The sequence below is a fragment of the Argiope bruennichi genome, chromosome X1, assembly GCF_947563725.1.
Source record: "Argiope bruennichi chromosome X1, qqArgBrue1.1, whole genome shotgun sequence".
NCBI lineage: Eukaryota > Metazoa > Arthropoda > Arachnida > Araneae > Araneidae > Argiope > Argiope bruennichi.
Genome location: NC_079162.1, coordinates 21,419,027 through 21,440,493, shown reverse-complemented (window position 1 = coordinate 21,440,493; position 21,467 = coordinate 21,419,027). Strand labels below are relative to the sequence as shown.

At 28.9% G+C, this 21,467-nt stretch overlaps 1 protein-coding gene and 1 long non-coding RNA gene across 2 annotated transcripts in view; one reads left to right on the top strand and one right to left on the bottom strand.

Moving 5' to 3' along the window:
• LOC129958911 (5-hydroxytryptamine receptor 2A-like) overlaps nt 1-21,467 on the bottom strand; it is a 70,786-nt gene that overhangs the window by 2,052 nt on the left and 47,267 nt on the right. The window contains exons 2-3 of the mRNA XM_056071648.1: nt 533-800; nt 227-244 (exon numbers count right to left, since the gene is read on the bottom strand). Coding sequence (XP_055927623.1) covers nt 227-244; nt 533-800 — 286 coding nt within the window. The remainder of the gene's footprint in view (nt 1-226; nt 245-532; nt 801-21,467) is intronic.
• Nucleotides 1-21,467, top strand: part of LOC129958914 (uncharacterized) — a 94,130-nt gene that overhangs the window by 34,696 nt on the left and 37,967 nt on the right. The window lies entirely within an intron of this gene.

Here is a 21,467-nt window from a genome sequence, read left to right as displayed (position 1 = left end):
TTTTCTTCTATTTACAATTTATGACCACAGACATGGAATATTCAAGCAAGTATTAAAAGGTTTTGTGTTTTTTACCTTACTTCCAAAAATGAACATTTTTTTTGGAGAAATTCTAATTGATTTTAATTAAGGTGTAATATAATTATAAAGTTAACTAAAATTCAAAGCAAGAAAGGATGAAAATAGCCAAATGTAATCATAAGATGCTCAAAGAATTTTGCAGAACTTCAGTCAACGAATTTGTCTTGAATTCTTGCAAAACTCTTGTTTTAAGAATGTAAAAGTTTCTAAAAACTTAACAGAGTTTTACATTTTAAGTTTAAACATTATCTTTCAAAGTAAAGTAGGTCGAATACATAAGTAATTGTATGTAGACAGTATACTGATATTACATTCTTGGATCACGAGCTCATACATATTGTTTAATCCAATGATGAAAAATTGCTGAATCTATCAAATTGAATATGGACATCTTTGTATTAAAATGAAAAAAAAAAAAACTTTAAATAAAAACAAGTAGAATGAAACTTACCGCATCAGAGGTCGACGGAGCGCCATTGATTGCTGAAGTTAGCTCAGTCATTTGAGTCGAAGGTGAGCTCTTATTATCATGAGACACCATGGTCACCATTGGTTTCTCCGTTGGCTGGACACATGCCTTTGCTCCAGGCTTATGGCGAATCCTTTTTCGGGCCACTTGGAAAATTCTCCAGTATAAAATCAGTATGATAACCAACGGGACATAGAAGGTGGAGCAAGTAGCAAAAATCTGATAACCAGTATCTTGACTCACCAGGCATCTAAAAAAAAGGGTCATATTTCAGAATGAAGGTAATATTTCGATTAATAGAAGCATTTAATTTGTTTTTATGATACATATGACAAATTGACATATGTTCTGTATGTCCAAATAATAGCTTCAAGTTGCTTTTTATAGCAATGGAAAGAAACTTTTGAAGAGTCTAGTGAACTATAGAATTTCATATTTAAGAATCATTTCTAGTTCCTTAATTTTATAAGAGTTGTGCTTTAACAGACAACTAAATAAACGATATTAAAAAATTTTATTGATGAGATTTATTGATTTTTTATTGATATTCTCTTAGAATTATAAATTCATTACTCACGAATGATTTCGTAATTCAGAAAACAGTTGTTTATTTCTGTTACTAACAGATGCAACCTGTCTAAGTAATATAAATTACTCACCATTTTTTTTAAATAAATAAATAAATTTAAAAAAATTTAATCTTGTAGATTGCATTGGAAAATTAGGCATAAAAGGCAGATGATGTTGGCTATTGATATCTTACACCTATTGAAAACTTTATCTGAACAAAACAGAATGTTTTCTGTTAGATTCTTTATGAAAGCTAATTGGTAATTTGACATAAATTAATGTATTGGCGGGGTGGAATGCTGCAACTTTCTTTGATTTAATACCATTTTCTGTCAAATTATTCCAAACATATGAAAAATATAGGTTTTTATTACAATAAATTTTGTTCTCTATAACTTTGCGATGAAAACTGTTAATGTTAATAAGGGACACCAACTTGTTTTTTAGGAGAAGATCCAAAAACGAAAATTTAATTATATTCGTAACCTTTATATCTTAGAGATTAAAAAAAAAAGATGAACAATCAGCTAACTATTCTTATAATGAACATATAATGAGCGAATAATGACTTGTAGGAAACTTTTAGTTTCACTTTTTTTGAATGTGGTTGCAAATGCAGTAAACAAACCTTAGAGAAAAAACTGTGAAGGAGGAGGGAAAGTATTTTTCATCTTCCTCTAGAATGTCATAAACAAAGCACACGTTTCTTAACTCGATAAGACGTCATTGACGCATTATGTTAAGCAGCTTTTACATTTACTCCTCATCAAGCCTTTCTTGACTAACACAATTTTCTAAATATTGTGACTATTTTCACTTATAAATCAAAATCTGAAAATATTTCAAAAATTTAAGAAAAGATCTGATATGTAAAGATAAGTCAGTATTGTGTAGAAAAATATAAGCAGAGACGTAACGTGTGAACACCAGAGAACAGAACTCTGTCTCATACCTCCGTTTCTGTAACTATTCTTGTCACTGAACGGTTTGATGGGCATAGTACTGGGATTTTATTAAATACCAAAATATTTACAGTAGAAAAACAAAATAACGATGTATAGAATTTACAAACATATAAGAAATGATAATAAAATGAAACTGTTTATAAAGATTTCATACTCTGAGAAATTATTTGGAATAATAATGTGAAAAATTATTATGTATGAGAAAAAAACAGTGTTCTCTTGCTATCATGACCAAATAGATGAGGATGGAATTATAAAAAAACAAATAAAAATAATTTGGTTAATGATAATAAATAAAATCTCTGTTTGAAAGATATTTATGAATGCAAATGAACGTGAAGAAACTGTGGTGCTTCTCCCCCCTCTTAGACCTTGTGAGTATGACACTTGATGTTGAAAGCTAAGGAGACAAGAAGAGATCTCTATTTTCACTGATAAATTTAATTATGCATTATTTAACCTACAGTGCAATAAGAGTCATTATTTTCTGATTAAAAACATTATAATAGTAGGATGAAATTATACACCAATGCTGAAAGTGCAGATTTACGTTTAAAGTATGGAGGAGTTGATGTAAAAGAAGAAACAATGTTGTGTTTGTTTCGAAAATAATTCTAAAACAGACACATGCCTCACCATTAGCTCTTAGAGCGTTTGCATGTGATATCGAGCATCTCGGCGCTCGATGCGGTATTGGGGCTAGCGATTCAGGTAGTGGCTTTCCTGATGCTAGTTCGAGTCTCGCTCTCAAATCAAATATTGGCACATCTGTAATGGAATGTCGTCAAAGCAACTATTGTAAATATCCTGCAGCTATCATGCATGATACTGGCGTACCGTAAGCCAGTGCGTGACGAATTTTATAAGAGACCTTATATCCTTCGGTTTAAAAAGATCACTCGCTGATGAAAAATATTGTAAGAGACCTTATATCCTTCAGTTTAAAAAGATCACTGACTACAGGAGATTTTTGCTACTAAATGAATTTGAATATCAGTGTTTGTAAGGCAGTATTAAGCAGGTATCGAGCATGTGTTATAGTCATTGATGAAGATGTATTTTCGCAAGCAGCTGTTGAATGTTCGAAACTGGCGTATTTAAGATTTCGAGAATCGATATTTTGATGAACGTTTCATCATAAAAATGTAGGGACAGGCATCGCCGTAGATGATTCTTTCGTATGAGGTTTTCTATAAAAAAAATTATTTGTTTTGTTTTATTTATCCTAGTCTGAAAATTTGTCGAAATATTTTAGAAATACACGATAATTGATTAAAACAAGACATATTTTCAAAATAACATTTGATTAGATTGGAAATATCTAGAATAAATTTATTGATTTCGAAAATTATTTTAGAATTTAACACGTTGGCAAAATAGAAATTCTTATGATTTGTTTTCTAAAACCAAACGACAATTAAATTCTGTTAGAAATCCTCACACAAGTGAATTGCTTTAAATTACAATAAAGTACTTGAAAATATTAAATGGACAAATACAATTTGTAAAAGAAAAAATAAATGATCATGGAAAATTCAGAACTTGAACCTAACATAACCGAATCCTAATCTTTTTTTTAATTTTCAGATGACATAAAAAAAATTAAAATTCAAAATAGCAATAAGAAATATATATATATAAACACTGCGAAAATTGAATGCGATGTCTGTTTAAGACACAATTATAAAGGATAGATTGTTTTAGAGATTTATATAGTTAATAAAAAAAATGGAAATGCAATTCATCAAAGATACTGATGAAGATATATTGAATGAATAAAACCCACAAATACTACATTCTTTTTCAGAAAGTGTATATGGTTTTCATTGTTTGCATGCATGCCGTAAGAAAGTATTAAATTTTGTTTTGTTATGGATAGAATTGTTTGTATAGAGTTATTTTGATAAGAGTTTCAAACCTAGTTGTTTATTTGAAAAGATGGCTTATATGGAATGAGATTCTTCGGATATCAACTACGGATTTATCTTTGGCAATAAGTTTTATCAAAGAATTTGGAATTTTATGCCTCGGTAACTTAAATTTCATTTCGAAATAGATGAAAAACTCTCGTCTTTCAGGATTTTTCAAGAGCCAACAATTTATTGTTTTGTAAGAAGAAGAGAATTATGAGTTTTTTTTCTTTTAAAGGGAAATCAAAATTGAATCTAAAATTGAAGCATTTTGTTGTATCTTTTTTATTTACTTTTTTTTGTTATTTATGGATAGTTGTCACTCTATCTCCAAATAGAGATGATTTCATTTCTAAAGAGAAACTTGTGGTTTGTAACAAATTATATATTGCATCAATTCATTAGAAACATTTCAAACTTAAATTTTATAATAAAATATGTCGAAATTGCATTGTTCAAAGGATGCTCTATAAAATCTTTTTCTTAATGATTCAAAAAGTTGCTAAATGGTAATAGAACAGGAAATTTAAAATAATTTAATCCTTGTTATGAAAATACTAGAATTTTCCATTTTGTGACATAACATTTAAAAAAATATTTGCTGTTCTGAAAATCAAGTGCAATATTTTCTATTAATAAGCAAATAAATTGGGAAAGTTATTCGAATTTAAAATAACATGTCAAAAGAGTTGAATGGACATATTAATCTGGAAATAGCCAAACTTATAAAAATATCATTGCATAAGATGCCCCATTTCATTTTATGAACATCCATTTTAGAACAAAGTTTGCTTAATTTTTATAGCTGATTGCCAAGACGACATTTTAAGATTCATGATTATGCGAGTGAAAAATTAAGGAAAATGAAGTGAAATATTTTTATAAATTAAATAAATATTTCACTCGTTCGCTATTAGTGATATTTCTAATACGTACAAACTGTCGAATATTCAAAAATAAATTAGCAGCAACAAAATATTACTTATAAAGACTCATAAAACTACTCAAATATCCTCAAAGCTCTTGCAGGGAACTAAATTAAATTAAATTTTTAACAGAATATATCATGTAATTAAGAGACAAAATAACTAATATATCAACGGATAAACCCATGGCAATTTCGTAAAAATTGGAAACACCAGATCCTCTTGCATCTCAACGAATGTACATAGCGTTTTTTGCAAAACGACACTACTCCCGTCAGAGGCGGTACAAGTGCATTTCATCTTTCATATCATACCTTCTCTTTTCTGATTTAGATTTAGCACGAAAGAGTAATAAAAATTAATACGGTATTTTCTTTACAATGAGATGCTTTAGTTAATTTCATAATTATTACCTTATAAGCGACTAGTTATGGGTAAAAAATGTCCAACTCTAAGAAATAACATTTTTTCTTCTTTCTGTGAAATGATAATATAATTCCACAATTCATTTTTTAAGGAATAAAAATTAAAAATAATAAAAAGGAAAAAAAACTATAAATAATAGTCTCTTACTATTTCATTAAATACTTTGTTAGTTCACTAAACATCACAAGCTTCTTATTTTTATTTGAAAATATAGAGATCAAAACAAAATCATAAAAGTGTGAGGTGCTGAACACAATATTATGCGGACAATATGCAAAATTGAATATAATAATTTAAAAAAAAACCTTCATTAAAAAGTTAAAAATTATTATAAACGTGATTAAGATACCAGATTACTTAAAAAACCACAATCGGCGTGTGTCATTCATAGATTTTATTTTGACCTATATTTTCAATAAAAATAATATTTTGCCTTTTATTAAGATATTTTATAAATAAATTAACAATAAATGTGAATAAATCCCATAGATATTAGCGCTAGACTTCAATTATTTTATATCTTGTTCATAAGGATAAATATATATATGAAATGTTTTATTTGTGATATTTTGTGTTTCTACATCGGAACTTTTTTGTTGTAGATACTTAATTAGATAATTAATTTGTTTTAAAATTCATAATGTAACTCGTACATACTCGCACATGTGCAAAGAAGAAATAGACTTGTATAGTAATTTACTTTTTTACTTGTTAGAGAAAAAGTAAAACATTTAATTAATACAACCGTAAATATAATCCTGTTATAAGGGAAAGTATTGAAATTTATGTTACAAAAGAAGTTAAAACATTTTTAAGTAACCAAAAATTTCTAAAAAAAAATCATTGAATTATGAAATGCAAATCTAACTTCATGATGAACAATAAAATTGACAGGGGAATTTCTCAGTTGAACATAATCTAATGTTACACAATTTTCCGAACATCAACTCGAAATGTTCTGCATCTAGAATTCTTAAACTGCAAACAGAGTGCAAAAATCTGAAGTTATTCAAGTCCTCAAAGAATTTTTTCATTCAATTTTTTTGGTATTTGCGCGCAACAATAACCAAGATAAACATTTCGATTTGAAATATTTTCTTCAGATTTGATAGATAATCACTTCTAATTGAATAGCTTTATAGATTTTAATAAGATTATTTCCCTTTTCTTTTTATTGTTTAAATTTAAAATGACAGAAAATTTATTCTGATGGAAATGGAGTCACGAATGAAAAAATTCACGCCTTAGACATAGTCAACTGATTAAGCCAGAATTATTCTAAATAATCCGGGACATCTAGTTTCTGCTAATGATAGCGACACTATATTTACACAATTTAATAATATTTAAAGAAATTAGTAAATGCCTTATCCTAAGGGTTATTATATTTTGAGCTGCGTTGATCAGGAGTTTACGGAACAAGAACCATTCTTTAGTCTTGATGTGTCAAACAAGATAATGTGTAAAATATAAATATTAGGATTTTTCCGAAACAAATTTAAAAAATTAGATCCAAATAATTTGCTATAATTTTTACTTTTAAGTAAAACTGCTGAACATTTTATTTAAAATAGTTGGTAATAATCCGGGACATCTAATCATTTTCACTTTATTTTCAATTCGATCACGTGAATAAATTTGTAATAAATTCATTACTTGATTGTTTAGAAATGAATCATAAAATACATGCCAACAAAAAGTCTAAATATAACTTTTCAACCAGAAAAATATTTAAACAATAGCAGCAAGATGAAATATTTTAAGTCAGTGGAACTTTATATAAGTAATCATTACTCCCTTGTATAAATTTAAGATCACTCTTTTTATAAATTTAGAATAGCAATACTTGTTTTATATATAAATATATGATTTAGAATGAATTTCAGATGGCTTGAAACCTAACCTGTTGATAACTATCACTAAAAAAATATCTTTTTCCAGGAGTGAATCATTAGTGATAAAAAAGATTCACTTTTCTAACTTCAAAAGTTTATTCTGAGAAAAGTTTATTACTTCTGGGTTTGATTTTGAAATACGATTCTTGGATTTAACATTCCACAAAAGTTATAAGGAACCGTCTGGGAACAATAGTTCTGAAAACTACTAATAAAAGTTTTATATTTTCACTCATCTATTGCGAAGATGAAAGTTTTAAATATAAAACTTTCCCAGTTTTAGATTACATGCTTTAAATTTATTGCAAGCTAAATATTGTAAAATCAGTATGTGAATACCTATATCACATATTGACATTCTTGAAGAGAATTCTAAAATTGAGAAATTCGGAGAAAATTCTAAGAAGCGAAGTAGGAAAAACAAACAAAAACAGGTTCCTTTCATCAGTTAAATTCCATGAAAACAAGTCTTCTAAGAAAGAGAAATGGTTTCGAAAGAGATATGATTGGAAATAGTGAAAGCATTCACTATAAAAAAGAACAAATCACAAAATAAAAGCGGGTAATTAAAAAAAAAAAAATTAAATTCCACGAAAGCAAATAAATCTCCAAGGGACGAGAAATGATTTTAAAAAGGATATGGCAAGAAATAATGATAGCATTCAATGTAAAAGGCACAAATTACAGAAAACAAAGGGAGGGGGGAATGTAAAATTCCAATCTATATTTAAAAAAATATAAAATACAAACTTTTAGGTAATGAAAACATTTGATTGTGTTTAAAGCTTTCAACAAACAAACAAAAAATTATGTTCGAATTGCCTTGTTTGCCGTAATGCTTGCTATATGCTATCCTTCGCTACATAAAAATTGTTGTAGTTTGGTGTCGGGTGTCGGGCTTTGAAGTCGGAGGGTCACGGGTTCAAAGACCAATTTTACAGAAAAGAAACCGCCACAAGGTGTTTTAATGAACGAAAACAAGAAATTGTCCAAATAGTAGATTCTGCGTTAACTTGCCGGCACGATAATGATGATGTTGGCTGGTTAACAGTCACATCACCGATGACGGGACGTACCAGCTTGTGAAATTTACGCATGAGACGCTCGAAATGGGCTATTTTGGAAGGTTTGCAATACTCGTATCGTTATTTGAGGCGATAAAGTGATTCAGATTATTTGCATGTCTCAGTGAAGGGACAGAATCATCTTTATGATTCCTTAATCCTCACCGGGACCATAGCAAAAATGAGTATGAGAAGCTTCCGGTAAGGCGGTTGGTTCTAGCTTTCCTGGTGGATAAAGTAATAATGTGGATTTGGCAACCGCCATACCAATGACAGGACATACCTTCTATGAAAGAGATTGTACTGTGATTGGTGATGGCTATGAGAGCTTAATAAGGAGTGCTGTCTTGACGATGATGGTCATTCAGTTAGTTCCTGAAGATAACTCGGGTAGCTGGGGAAGGGGGACACGGTGAGCATGTGAATGAGGAACCATAGGACCAGTTTCTCTTGGGGAGACATAGTAATAGTTTTGAAGTTGAGATACTTCCAGTCCCGATAACGGGATGTATCTCCAACCAAAGTGGTTGCGTATGGTCAGTGATGGTAGTAGGTTTCTATATTTTTTGTGATTTCAACAAAGTTTGATTTGGGATTTTCATAACGAGAAAACCAATGAGATAAATATATTTTAAAAATGCAACAGTTAAATTGAGACAATTTATGCTCACATGACGCTCGTTAAATGTGCCAAGCGTTTTTGAATTAGTATTTTGATAGAATAAATATGAAGGGCATACATTTGCTACACAACAAAAGAGAACGAGAAATACTCTCGAAAAATTGTAATTATATTTACTAAGCTTCCTAATTTTTATATAATGAATTTTTTGCATTTTTTTTGTATACCATGATATTTATTGTGAGTTTATATCCTTCTATTATTTCTTGAATATTCCTTTGACCACCAGATATTTGATAAAAATTATTTTTCTATTTTAATGCACTGTTATAGGTATTTCTAAAATGTTTTTACATTTATCACTCCCTAGATATTATTTTTTATGATAATTATTGAAACTTAGAAAATAATGCAAAATACAGAGCGCAAACCGAGAATTCTGATGCTAGAATTCCGTGCTCAAACCACTACACCAAGTCGGCTGGCCTTTTAAAAATAATTACGCATATTCAAAAAAGTGGTATAAAATATTCATTGTGCAGGAAATTAATTTCTATTAATTTTTTAAATTTCTAAGAATAAATATGCTTATTTGCACATATTCTATCAATTAATATTCTATTAGAATAATAAATATGAGTTCACATTACTAACATTATTATTTTAAGAACAATTTAAAAAAAATTTCCATCTTTTCTTAACTTTTTACTCTAATTTTTTAATCTGAAATATAAATTTTACAACCTCTCCGTAAAGCATTGACATTATGATTGAAAATTCCAAATAAATTTAAATTTTATTCACATTTGTAGCATGTTTAATAAAACGACTTTTGAAACCTTTTTTATTTTTATTATTTTTTACTTTTTAGTCCTTAACCAATTTCATTTCTCATAGTTACAAATATTATAGAATCTAAAGTCGATTTTTCTCAAATTAATTTCTAGATGGTGCCATCTTTGTAAAATCCCTTTTTAGTTAAATTAAAATATAAATTGGTAACTGAGATCCCTAAAATTAATAAAATATTTAATTTCATCTGGAATTAATTTCTGTAAAATTTTCACGACCCAAGGAAGTAAATGAAAAATTACAAAATTCAATTTCTGTAAACATCTAATTTGGAAAGATAAGTAAAAGCTATTAAAAAAAAAGTAGCTGACAAAAATTCAGTTCTTGATCCAAGGGAAAAAGCAAGCACGATGTGAAGAGATAAATAATAATTCAGAGAAAAAATCCCCATAGCAGCTCTTTAAAAACAGTTGACGGCTAATTATTTGAATAATCCATTTTAAAATTGCTTAATTTTTAGTAAAACCATTGTTTTATTATCTAATAGAAAACTATTAAAGAATCGAGGTATTGGAATTCGTTCTGCGTCTTTTAAAAGAACTGAACAAGAGTTAGAAAAGTAAATGAGAGAAAGAAAGAATTAATGAGACTATTGAAGAAATACCACCTGTTCTAGACCATCAACAACAACCACTTACCAGCTCTACTCTTTCGGCTTAGATAACTTTGATACAAAGACTGAAATAAAAAGCCTCTTTCTATGAGAAGATTTTAAAGCTTTTCACAACACTACTTTTAAGTACTAGTGCTCATGGGAAGTACATAAAAAGACTATTAAGAGATTAAAATGATTTTATTTTCTCACATAAAATGATTTGGAAATTACTTTTATTGTTGGCATTTTTTTTTGTTTTGTACCATATTTATGATATTTCGAAATTTTGGATTTCTATCCATCTTTTTTCCTATTCGGACAAATTTATAAAATCGCTTTTATTTCGATTTAACATTTTACATAAATTTATTTCTTTTTGGATATGTAATTATTGATTTATAATAAATTTCTGAGTTTTATCGTGCGGTTATAATTTTCATTATTCATATATATTAAAATGTTTTCATTTCCTATTCTTTTTTAAAACATACGACACTTTTGCCACCTTATATTCGGCATAACTTAGTCAAACATGGCTTTTGCGCTTTCAAACCCAAATAACCTAACCTAACCTTGGTGGATATTCTTCCTGGTTCAAAATGGTAAAAATTTATAGCAATGCGACCGGCTAAAACGTTCCCCTCCATAAACTTGTTGCAATGTTCCAGTAAAGCATTTTACAAATTTTATGTAAAATTTCTCACAAACTCAGTTTTTGCATATTAAAAATGAAAGAAATCTTCAAACAAAAAATGTAGTGGTTCATTCTATCATTTTTAAGGCAATGCATAATCAAAGTTAACTCAATGCACCTTCATTATACCAGTATTGACAGGGTGGCGAATTAAAATTCTACATGAAAAGTTTGGCTTCTTTTTGGCTAGACAATGTATAATCTTCTACTAATGAAATGCATTGAAAATCAAGAATGTCAAACGATTTAGAAATAGATATAACAATTTCTTTACCTCTAAAAGATATAATATATTGTAGAAATTTAGATAAATTTTGTTTCACATACTAAAAATACTGAAGAGCAGTTTTCTTTAAATAAGAAAAGCCTTCTTTTAAAAAGTTTAGATTATTTAATTAGATGCACTTAAATCAGATTAATATTGAAATGAAAAGTGTGAAATAGGTGATATGCACAACTATTGATACAGACATTTCATATAATAAACGACAGAAAGGACTGGTCGGAAAATGTATAATTTCCTGAATGTGTTTTTCTTAAATCGAATATCGCGCATGAATAAATCTACAATTTAGATGTTATTAAGATAATTATTATTTTAAAATTAAATTTTTATGCTTTTAAATTCCAATTGAGTATTTAGGGTTGCAAAGAAACTAAATTCCTTGGTTATTTGAAAATTTTTAAAAGAAGACAATTTTTGTGCGAAATTAATTCATTAATTATTCACAAGAATTTTTTAGTCCTTCCACGCAACTCATTAATCTAATACTGAATGAAATTATTGCATTCTAAAGTAGAAAATTGTTCCGACTAAATATAAATATATAAAAATTCCATATTTTAGATCAATTCATTTCTTCCTTTTGTAGAAAATGCAATTACCATAACCGGTGAAACCAGTTTTAATGAATACGAGCGATTTAGTTTTAATTGAAATTTATATGCATCCAAAAGTTAAAAGTAGTTGCATCCATTTCAAATAAATGGAATTAAAAGCTATTAAATTCGAGATTTGCCGCTGTATTTCTCGGAATTTATTCGTTACCTAATGTTGCCGTTTAATCAGTTAATGAGTAATTGGAATTCAGATTAAATGCTTAAACGAGACAATTGGGATGAAATTAAGATCTTCGTTGAAGGGATAAACAGAGTTAATCAAAATTACATCGTATTTCGATAAGCGGGTACATGAGGCTAGATTTTAATTTGTTTTTTAATTTTGAATCGGTTTTCATAGATTTATTTTTTATGCTTTTGAGGATTTTAAAAGCCAATAAATGTGTCTAGTTGCTTGATTTTACAAATTTTGCTTTTATCCTTGTGGGAGCTTCTCGCTTTAGTTGACTTTTATTGTTCTGGTTATTATTATTTATTATTCTTGATTATCATTTTATCAACATTTATTAACTTTTCTATTTACTTTTCCATCAGGCAGCATGTTTTCTTTGTATAATGTATTTTTTCGCTTATTTCTAGACACTTTGTCTTCCATAATTATTGACTTTTGGTTTCCTAATTTTTATTGTTTACTTTTTCGTCGAACATCCCTTGCATGAACGCTGCATAATGTATTTTTTTTTTACTTTTTGTTTTTAGGCTTTTATTATTGACATTTTCACGGAAAATTAGCTTTTCTATTGTTAAACAATGTTTTTTTTTCACTCTTAATCGACATTTCGTCTTACGACTTGTTTTTATTGATTTTTTCGTTGAACATTCATACTTTTCAATCTTTCTTTATGCGCTTATCATATATAGTTTATTTTATATTCGTTTTGTTACTTGTATGATAAAGAATTAACTGCAGCTATTATTATTGGATTCAATTCAATATGGCTGCATTTAATTTGATGATATTTATTTGTCAAGTTGACCAAGGTTACCAAAGCCTATAAATTTTGTTGGTTGGAAAACTTGACGATATGGATGAGAGTTTCTTACGTTTGCTTGGTCTTGAAGTTTGGAAAATGATGGAATTGTATGAAGAGGATACAAAAAGTTGGGTGCCAGTTGAATTATCAAGATCTGCTAAAAATTATGAAATCCATTTTAAATGTCTCCGTGTAGATTCACAAACAAGAAGCTACTTTAAGAGCAAACTTTACCTAAAATTTTGAGATGCCTTCCTACTATCAAGTTGCTTATATCACTTCCGGTTGAAATACCATATAGGCTAAAAGAATATAAAAATTTCATTGAAAGTTAACTTTTGTTTTTCTCTCATTGAAGTTTTCATGCGGTAAAAAATATTTTTCGAACATTGTAGTAATTTTTCCTTTTGAAAATATATAGTGGATTGTGTGTGGAAAGAATACTTCATCTTAACTTGATTCAGAAAATCAATCCTAACATTCATTTAATGTTAGGATTGTTGGTTTTTAAATTTTCCGTCTTTTTTCACGTTTCGATGGAAGTTGTTGAGCCATGTGGTTTTAGCTCTTTCTCCGCCTTATCTATATTTTGTGAGTCATCATGTATTATATATTGACATTAGGATGCTTCCAAAAAAGGATGAAATCGGACGGAATATAAGTTTTTTCAAACGTGTACAATTCTTCTGAGGACGTATTTTTTATTAGATAGTTTGATATATTGTATGATCCACGTTTGAAAAAAAAATGTCGATTAAAATTTTTTGTTTATGAAAAACTGTATTTAGCCTTTTATTACAAATTTTATTCTGTTTTCTGAATAAAATGCAAGCAATTTATAACTTATTTATTTGTGTTTAAAACGTTAATAAGCAGTGAAAATGTAAATTAAGTCCCCCAGATATGGAAAACAGAATTTGAGACATCAAGTCAAGCAATATGAGAATTCCAATAGACTGTATCATTTTTAGCTCCACATTATTTCAAAATATCATATATATAAGCCATAAAAACTGTGTATGTTTCAAGAACATTTGAGGCAAAATAAAGCAGTATTATAATCTATTGTATTTCATAGTAATGGAAAGTAGGACCGATTCACAGTGTAAATAATGGTAAATAAAGAATTAATTGATCTACATCAAGCTTCATAAATTATTTTACGGGCGACACCGTTTCGGTTGCAAAATAATTTTTCGACCCCAATATAAGTATTAAAAAATTATCAGTAATTCAAAACATAATGAACGGCAAAGTTGAATAAAAAGATTCTGAAATGAAATCTATTCTAGATTTTTTTTTCCAATAAATCTGATCTTGATATTTTAAGATACAAGACTCTGAAAAATCTGAATATTAGTTCGCAGGTTCTCCTTATTTTTTTGGCAGAATATGTTTTGATTTGCATTCGCAAAAAATTCAGTTAAAAACGAAGAATGCAATGCTGAAAAAAATACAAGAGCCAAGCAGCACAAATGTTAAATTGACGTAATTTCAATCTGAGGATAATAAGAGCAAGTAAACAGAATATTGAATTAAAAAAAAATATATTTTCAATTTACTTCGAAACTTCCATTGGCCAATTTTATGTAAGTTTGTATTAATTTAATTATTTACTTTTGTGCTATTTCTTCTTTCTTGTATTATATCAATTTCAAATATTCGTATTACTAATATCAATTCCCATCCATGAAGTTTTTGTAAAAAAAAAAAAAAATTGTGCGTTGACTGTTACCGGCAATTCGACAAGTCACTGCATCAAAAGTACTACTTCTTATTTTTTAAAATTTTATCATAATTTTATACAAATTTTTGTAACAATTTAAAGATTTGAATAAAATTGTGTGAGAGCATAAAGGCTTAAGAAATATCATCATTGCAAGATAATGAAAGAGTTTAAAGGAAAAACTTCTTTAAACTCAGAAAGGCCAAATATAATTAACTTTATTATAAGCAAAGATAATAAGTAACGCATTTTGTTTTGTATATCAGATGCCATTCAACCTTTTATTAAGCAAGAAGTCCCAAAAATGTGAAGATAAAACATACAAAGAATATTTTTTCTCTCGAAATTTGTAAAGTGCAGTGGGAAAATCTGCTAAATATGCCAGCAACGGAAATTATACAACATCAGTAACTTCTATTACAAATAAGCGTTTCATTTCATGTGTTTAAAAGACCCCAAGTGTTTTCTTTTCTTCCAACGGAACGTTAATTTACATGACTGAAATCATTGAAATATATTTTCTCTGTCTCTCAGATACGAGCCAGTCAATAAAAATTGGGAATTTTTTTCTTTGTATTATTATTAACCATTTATTCTATTATAGATAAACGGCCTTTCAGATTGACAATCGCTCTCGCAACATAACGACTATTCGATATATCCTAATGCAAGAGTAATTGCCCACATATTTGAACGTTTATATTAAAACTTTTCATAGTCTCTAAAGAGAGAGAACAAACTAGATATATCCTATTTGACATCGAAGATTGGAGGTGTCACGTCCACGTTTCATCAATCATAGGGTCTTCCACGCTTTTTAAAGATTTTTCTCACGGAATGTTGGGAAAGTAGATGATTTTCGCCTTGTATTTTCTCAATTGATTTATTTTAAACACGGTTCAGACAATCCGCAAGGAAGTAGAAAGAAAGAAAAAAGCGTTTCGACCTACAAGGAAAAAAAATCGAAGAAGAATGTTACTCTACCGAAGGAGGAGTGTTCCGCACCTAGAGATCTGTTTCATCTTGCAGTTGGAAACACTGATCGGGAAGCAAAGAACAGCAGCCAGTGAATTATTTATCGGGCAGAGCGAACAAAAATCTCTTCGCTATTCCCTTTTACACTGCAAGGTGCCTAGGCAGCGATATAGAGTTCTTAGGGGAATGGTGGTGTAAGGTCCTGATGGGGCTACTGAATAGCTTTATGGGAAAATGTTGTTGTAAGTAAAAATGCATGTTTGTTATGAGTTGACTACCGAAAACAAGCATTTACGTCATCTGAAGCAGGCCAGGAACATATTTTTAAGCACATTTTACTCCGATTTTAATTAACTAGAAGCAACTTTTTTTTTACTAGCTCCTTTCTGATAAGGAACTAGAATAAACACTGTGCAGAAGTATGCTTGCAATAAAGAAGTGATACTTTTTATAAATGCGCAAATGATTGCAACTACATAAATTTTACAATTTTCCTGTTTTTACTTCTTAGACTTGTTCTGTAATATTTAAATAGGTTTTATTTGTAATATACAGTATGAATATCTTATTAAATTGAATTGAAATTAGTAGTGTTTTTTTAGTGAAATTATTCTGATCTTAAAGACGCAATAAGCCTGTTGACTGAAATCATATATTGAATGAAGGGCACTAAGTGCTTTAATTAAAGGAATTTCAAAGCTCCATAAATGTATATTGAAGCCATCGTAGGCTGAAAGTTATTGACCTGTCATTATCTCAAAATGCAGCCAATACTTGCTCACGTGATACATTTTAATGTACCGCATTGGAATACATTGCTTGATTTTACATTTACTGCTTGCCATATTGTATTCAGAATAATAAATTTTGTTTTTTGATAACTTGAGTAGACACATTTGCCATACACTATATACACAGTGCGACCATACACTATTTATTATAAAGTCTGTTTATCTCAAATGTTGGTCATTAGTTTTATAAATAAATCAGTTTATGAACAAACAAATGCTATAATCAGTGATAGCTGAAACTGGTAATATGTGGAAAAGTACTTGGCAATTTATTATGCATAACTGTTGTTTCATTTGTAAATAGCCATACGAATGTGACATCATGCTGTTTTTGTGTCTGTTATTTTCTAATTAAAATTAACAAATCATACAAATGTGTCAAGACCCCGTTTGCTGTAATCAGCATCATCTTATATTGAAAATAGGGTTACATTAATGCTTAAAAATACGTTATAGATTCTAAGCTTGCTAGTGCTTATTTTCATATGTCAATGAAGTCTTATAAAGGCAAAAAATATTTACAATGAATATTGCTTACTTGCTGTTTAAAAAACTTCAGCAAACATTTAATTCTTTGATGAGATATTGCATGAGTTATTAAGTAATTAGAGGGATGTATACATATTAATTTTAACTTTTAAAAAGTGGGAAATTTATTTTGTTTTGATTTTGTTACTTTCTACATCTTATGGGATACCCAATTCTACAATGAGGAAGACAAATGACACAGTAGGCTTCATCTTTGATTACGTTAAAAAAGTATGTCACTTTGAAACTTTAAAGAAATTAGAAAATTATGCAGTCATTAATACAAATTATGGTTTGAAGATGTTTCGCTTCGAATAGACACAACACTTTTGAAAGGAACAATTCAGAAGTTCAAAATTTGGAACGAGGGCAAATATTTTAAGCTTCTGAATAAATAAAAACCTGCCTAAATAAATTTTAATATTATTTAATCTGTCTTTATTTATTATGTTTCTTTCCTTTTTGCTCAGAACTAAAGCTGCAAAGAATACTTAAAATATGTATTTTATGAAGTGTATAATAAGATATATAATTGAGGAATTGATAAGTATAATTAATCTAAAAAATAAAAACCAAGCTTCACTTAGAAAGTCAATGAGTGTCATTTCATTACTCTAAAGATACTAAAAACATTTGAAAGCTAAAAATTCATTTAAAAAAGCCGTGAGCTATAAGAATTATACATAAGTCACAGAATTAAAATAATTTAAAAATGAATATTAAGAAAAAATAATTAAAGAAGTAATATATTAAGAATTAAAAAGAAAATCTAAACTCTTTAAAACATACATTTTAGAAGCATAGCAGAGCTAATGCTTTTTATTCAAAGTCGTGGATTTAAAGTAAATGACTATTTTGTTGCAGGTGTCCGAGTCAACTTTTTTTAGTGCCGTATTTTTTTTTTTTTTTTTTTAGATAAGTTAAGATTCAGAAGACTCACACGGAAGATAAAACTCACGTTGCGGTAGAATAGCAACTTTTATTTAGGTTCAATAGTTAGTGTTAGATCTAGTTAACAACCTAGCCTAACTTGAGCTAGTTAAAGCTCAAAAAGCCCCCCCCCCCCAGGATGGGCACCTCGAAATGAGGAAGAGAAAGTTTCGCTATGATGGTTGGTTCTCTCCCCCTTGTATGGTACACGAGAAGGTGCGGGTCTGGCTTTCCCCATCGATGACTGGCGTACTTCCTTAGGGAAGCGTTGTATCGTGGCCGGTGATGGCCCTTAAGATTGGACCACAGTTCCCGACTGTGTTGCTGTAGCGGCGGGCCGGTCATTTCGGTTTTTTCCCCGTGTGCCTTCGAGGCGGGCATGAGAATCAGTAATATGAATTTCCGTAAACCGAGTTGTTCTTTATTGAATCCATCGTATTTGAGTATAAATGTATTCTTAATCTAATATTAAGAGCAAAAGAGAAAAAGCCTTGGTAATGGAAAATGGAATAAATGTAATTTAACTAATTTGCTATTTCTGGTCATCAATGACTTTGATAATTGAGAAAACTTCTTAGAAAAAGTACTTGAAACGTATCTAGAATTTTATATTTTGTGATCTCGTGATTTGAGTTAATGAATCAACTTATTGTAGGTAGTCATAAAAATGTTTCCATAAAATCTTCAATAGTTCTCAGTAACAATATCTCTATCTGGAATTACTACTGACAAAAAGATGAACTCTTTTTTGAAGACATAATTTCAAAACCTGTCTCAGAGCAACAGCTAAATAATTTAGAACTATTGAAGAACATGTTAAAAAGCATTTCCAACAGTATAAAAACCTTCTATTTCTTATGGAAGATTGAATAATATCATTTGAATGCGTCTTCTGAAATAATATATCACGTGAAGGAAGCATTAAAATTCAATGCATTCAAAATCGTAATTTACCGGTGAGGATATCCAAGAATAGTAATATTCTGCGTGTCTCGGAGAGGCGATCGGCAATAAAACCACTGATGAATAAAACTGCTTACCATAAATTTCAGACATTTTATGATTCGATTCATACATTATCCCTGTGGTGAAACTGACTCGTTTCAAGCTTTAAATCATTTATTATCGAAACAACAAAAATTGGAAAGTTTGTAAAGAAGACGGAAGACAGAAAGGTCTGAAGATTATTTTTGAAAATGTAGTGCTTTTATGTTTCACGAAAAAGAATAATCTCTTATTCTGTTGCGATAAACGTATATATGCATTTTACCCAGAGGTTTTATTTAAGAGACAAGTATATGTAACTTCAGATTGAAGAGAAGTAACATGATCCAACACAGAGATAAGAGTGGTAATCAAAGTTTTAGTAATATATGTTTGATTTCTGGAGAAGTTTCTCTTCAGATATTGTATGTATAGGTTACGCTATTTATTTGATAATAATAATTTGATAATTTATTATGGTAATGCATGCCTTTTTTATTGATAATGAATATGCAATAATGAAAAGCACGAGTAAAAATATTGTTAGGAATTTAAAAAAAATCTTAACGTATAATTATAAACTTTCTTCATTTTCTTATTCAAAATTTATGCTATACAAATAAATATGCAAGAAAAATCAAAGGATTCTAAGGTCAAAGGATACTTAAAGGCTATTTATGGATTCTAATCCATGGGAGAAGAAAGCTCCTCTTGGCACATCCAATGGGGGAACATATTAAAATTTATCACGCGTGTCATGACGTAAGGAAATATGATTGTAGACGTCTTTATATATCTTTGATATATCCTTAAATAATATGCAAAACAAATATGAATTTATGGATTACATAATGCGAATCCATATTTTTGGTATTTTCACGGAGTAAAGTTGCTTGCTATTATAATTTTTATTTTTCATGTCAATTAATAACCATCCGAGGCTGCCGCCAAATTTCTGGCAATCATGTATGCATAAAATTTCATATTGTATGCAATATAATTATTCATATACCTAAAGTAAAAAACTTTTTAAATCTTCCAAACGTTTTATTTAAATATTCTAGAATAGAAAAAATTTGAATATTTCCAAGCAATGCAATGCCCCAACAATAAATTTTTTTCATCTTTTAAGTTTTTATTAATCAAATATAAATCATGCATGAAACGTAAAGTCCAATAGAAAAGCAGTCAAAAATAGAGAGAAGGAAATTTGAGCAAATGTTTTGAAATTAAAACTTACTCATCGATCCATTAATATTGTATGTAAAAAGCATTAGATAAATTACTTAAAATTTTTTTTATTCCTAACAAAAATATTGGATGTCGGACAAAATACTAATATCATACTCTTTTTTCATCTCAGATTTAATTTGCATGTGAATCTTATTTTGTAGTCATTTTGTATAGATAAATTGTTGATTTTATTGCGCTGTAAAATTTATTACTTTGAAAATGAGAAAAGGAAAATGCAGACATGTACCATGCAAGGTAAGATGCTTGTTTTAAAAATTGTGGATTGCGCTTGCACGATACAGAAGGAAATTTAAATAGTTAAAAACCGTTCCGTATACAAGAAACAGGCTAAGAAGCCTCCAGTGTGATCATCTTTTCATGCTTGATATTTAAAGAAATATTCCGCTGCAGTATTGAAGTACATTGGATAGAGCGATATCAGCAAACTGTTCTTCCGTTTCATAAGTTGATTAACCTTTGAATAGCTTATAGACACTATTAAAACATATGGAATTATTGATTTTGCTTAGCTAAATAGGACAAGAAGCATTTCCAAAGCCTTTTTAAATTCTTTGAACAGTTTCAAAATATGTTTATAATAGAGTTTCTAACATCAATCGTTTCTGAATGCTCCATAGAGAGACATAATTTGATATTTAGAAAGAACTGTGATGGGATTAAAATTTTATTGTTCACCTGAACGTCTTTCTCATTGATAATTTAAAAAAGCGAATTCAGAATATATATTAATAAAAAAGGTAGATTGTGGTGAAACTAGACTGAAATGTTGGCGTGCTATGGCAACGAAACTTGTATCGTTCCTTCTCCTGAGTAAAGACAAGTCGGCTTCATATATACTTAGCATATAAATGGTTACAATAAACTAAAATAAATAAGAAAAGGCTTCTTATTAAGACATCATGAATATTGAAAATATTTTATGATTATTATCTTTATTTGTCGTCTGAGAATTATTGTTTTGATTGATTCGTAATTGAAATTTTCAAAGTAGAAATCTTTTTCTTTTACTATCTTTTCTTGTCAACTATTTCTATCTGAATTTGTTTGCTGAAATACATATATAATCTGTTATGAAATTGATAAATATGTTAATTATTATTCCATTTGAGTTTGATTGTAACACATCATGTAGTACATTTTTTTAATACTAAGATCAGGATGGGGTTCGAATAGTGGTTAGGTTGCTTTAGTTTCAAGCTAATTTTCCGTTTAAAATAAGGGAAGTGTTTAAGAACATTTTTACAACATACTAAAAGTTTTCTTGGTTTGAAAAAGGTTCTAAAAGCGTCCTTGTAGCTAAATGAAGCGATGAACTGGATTCTCAGAAAATTATGTG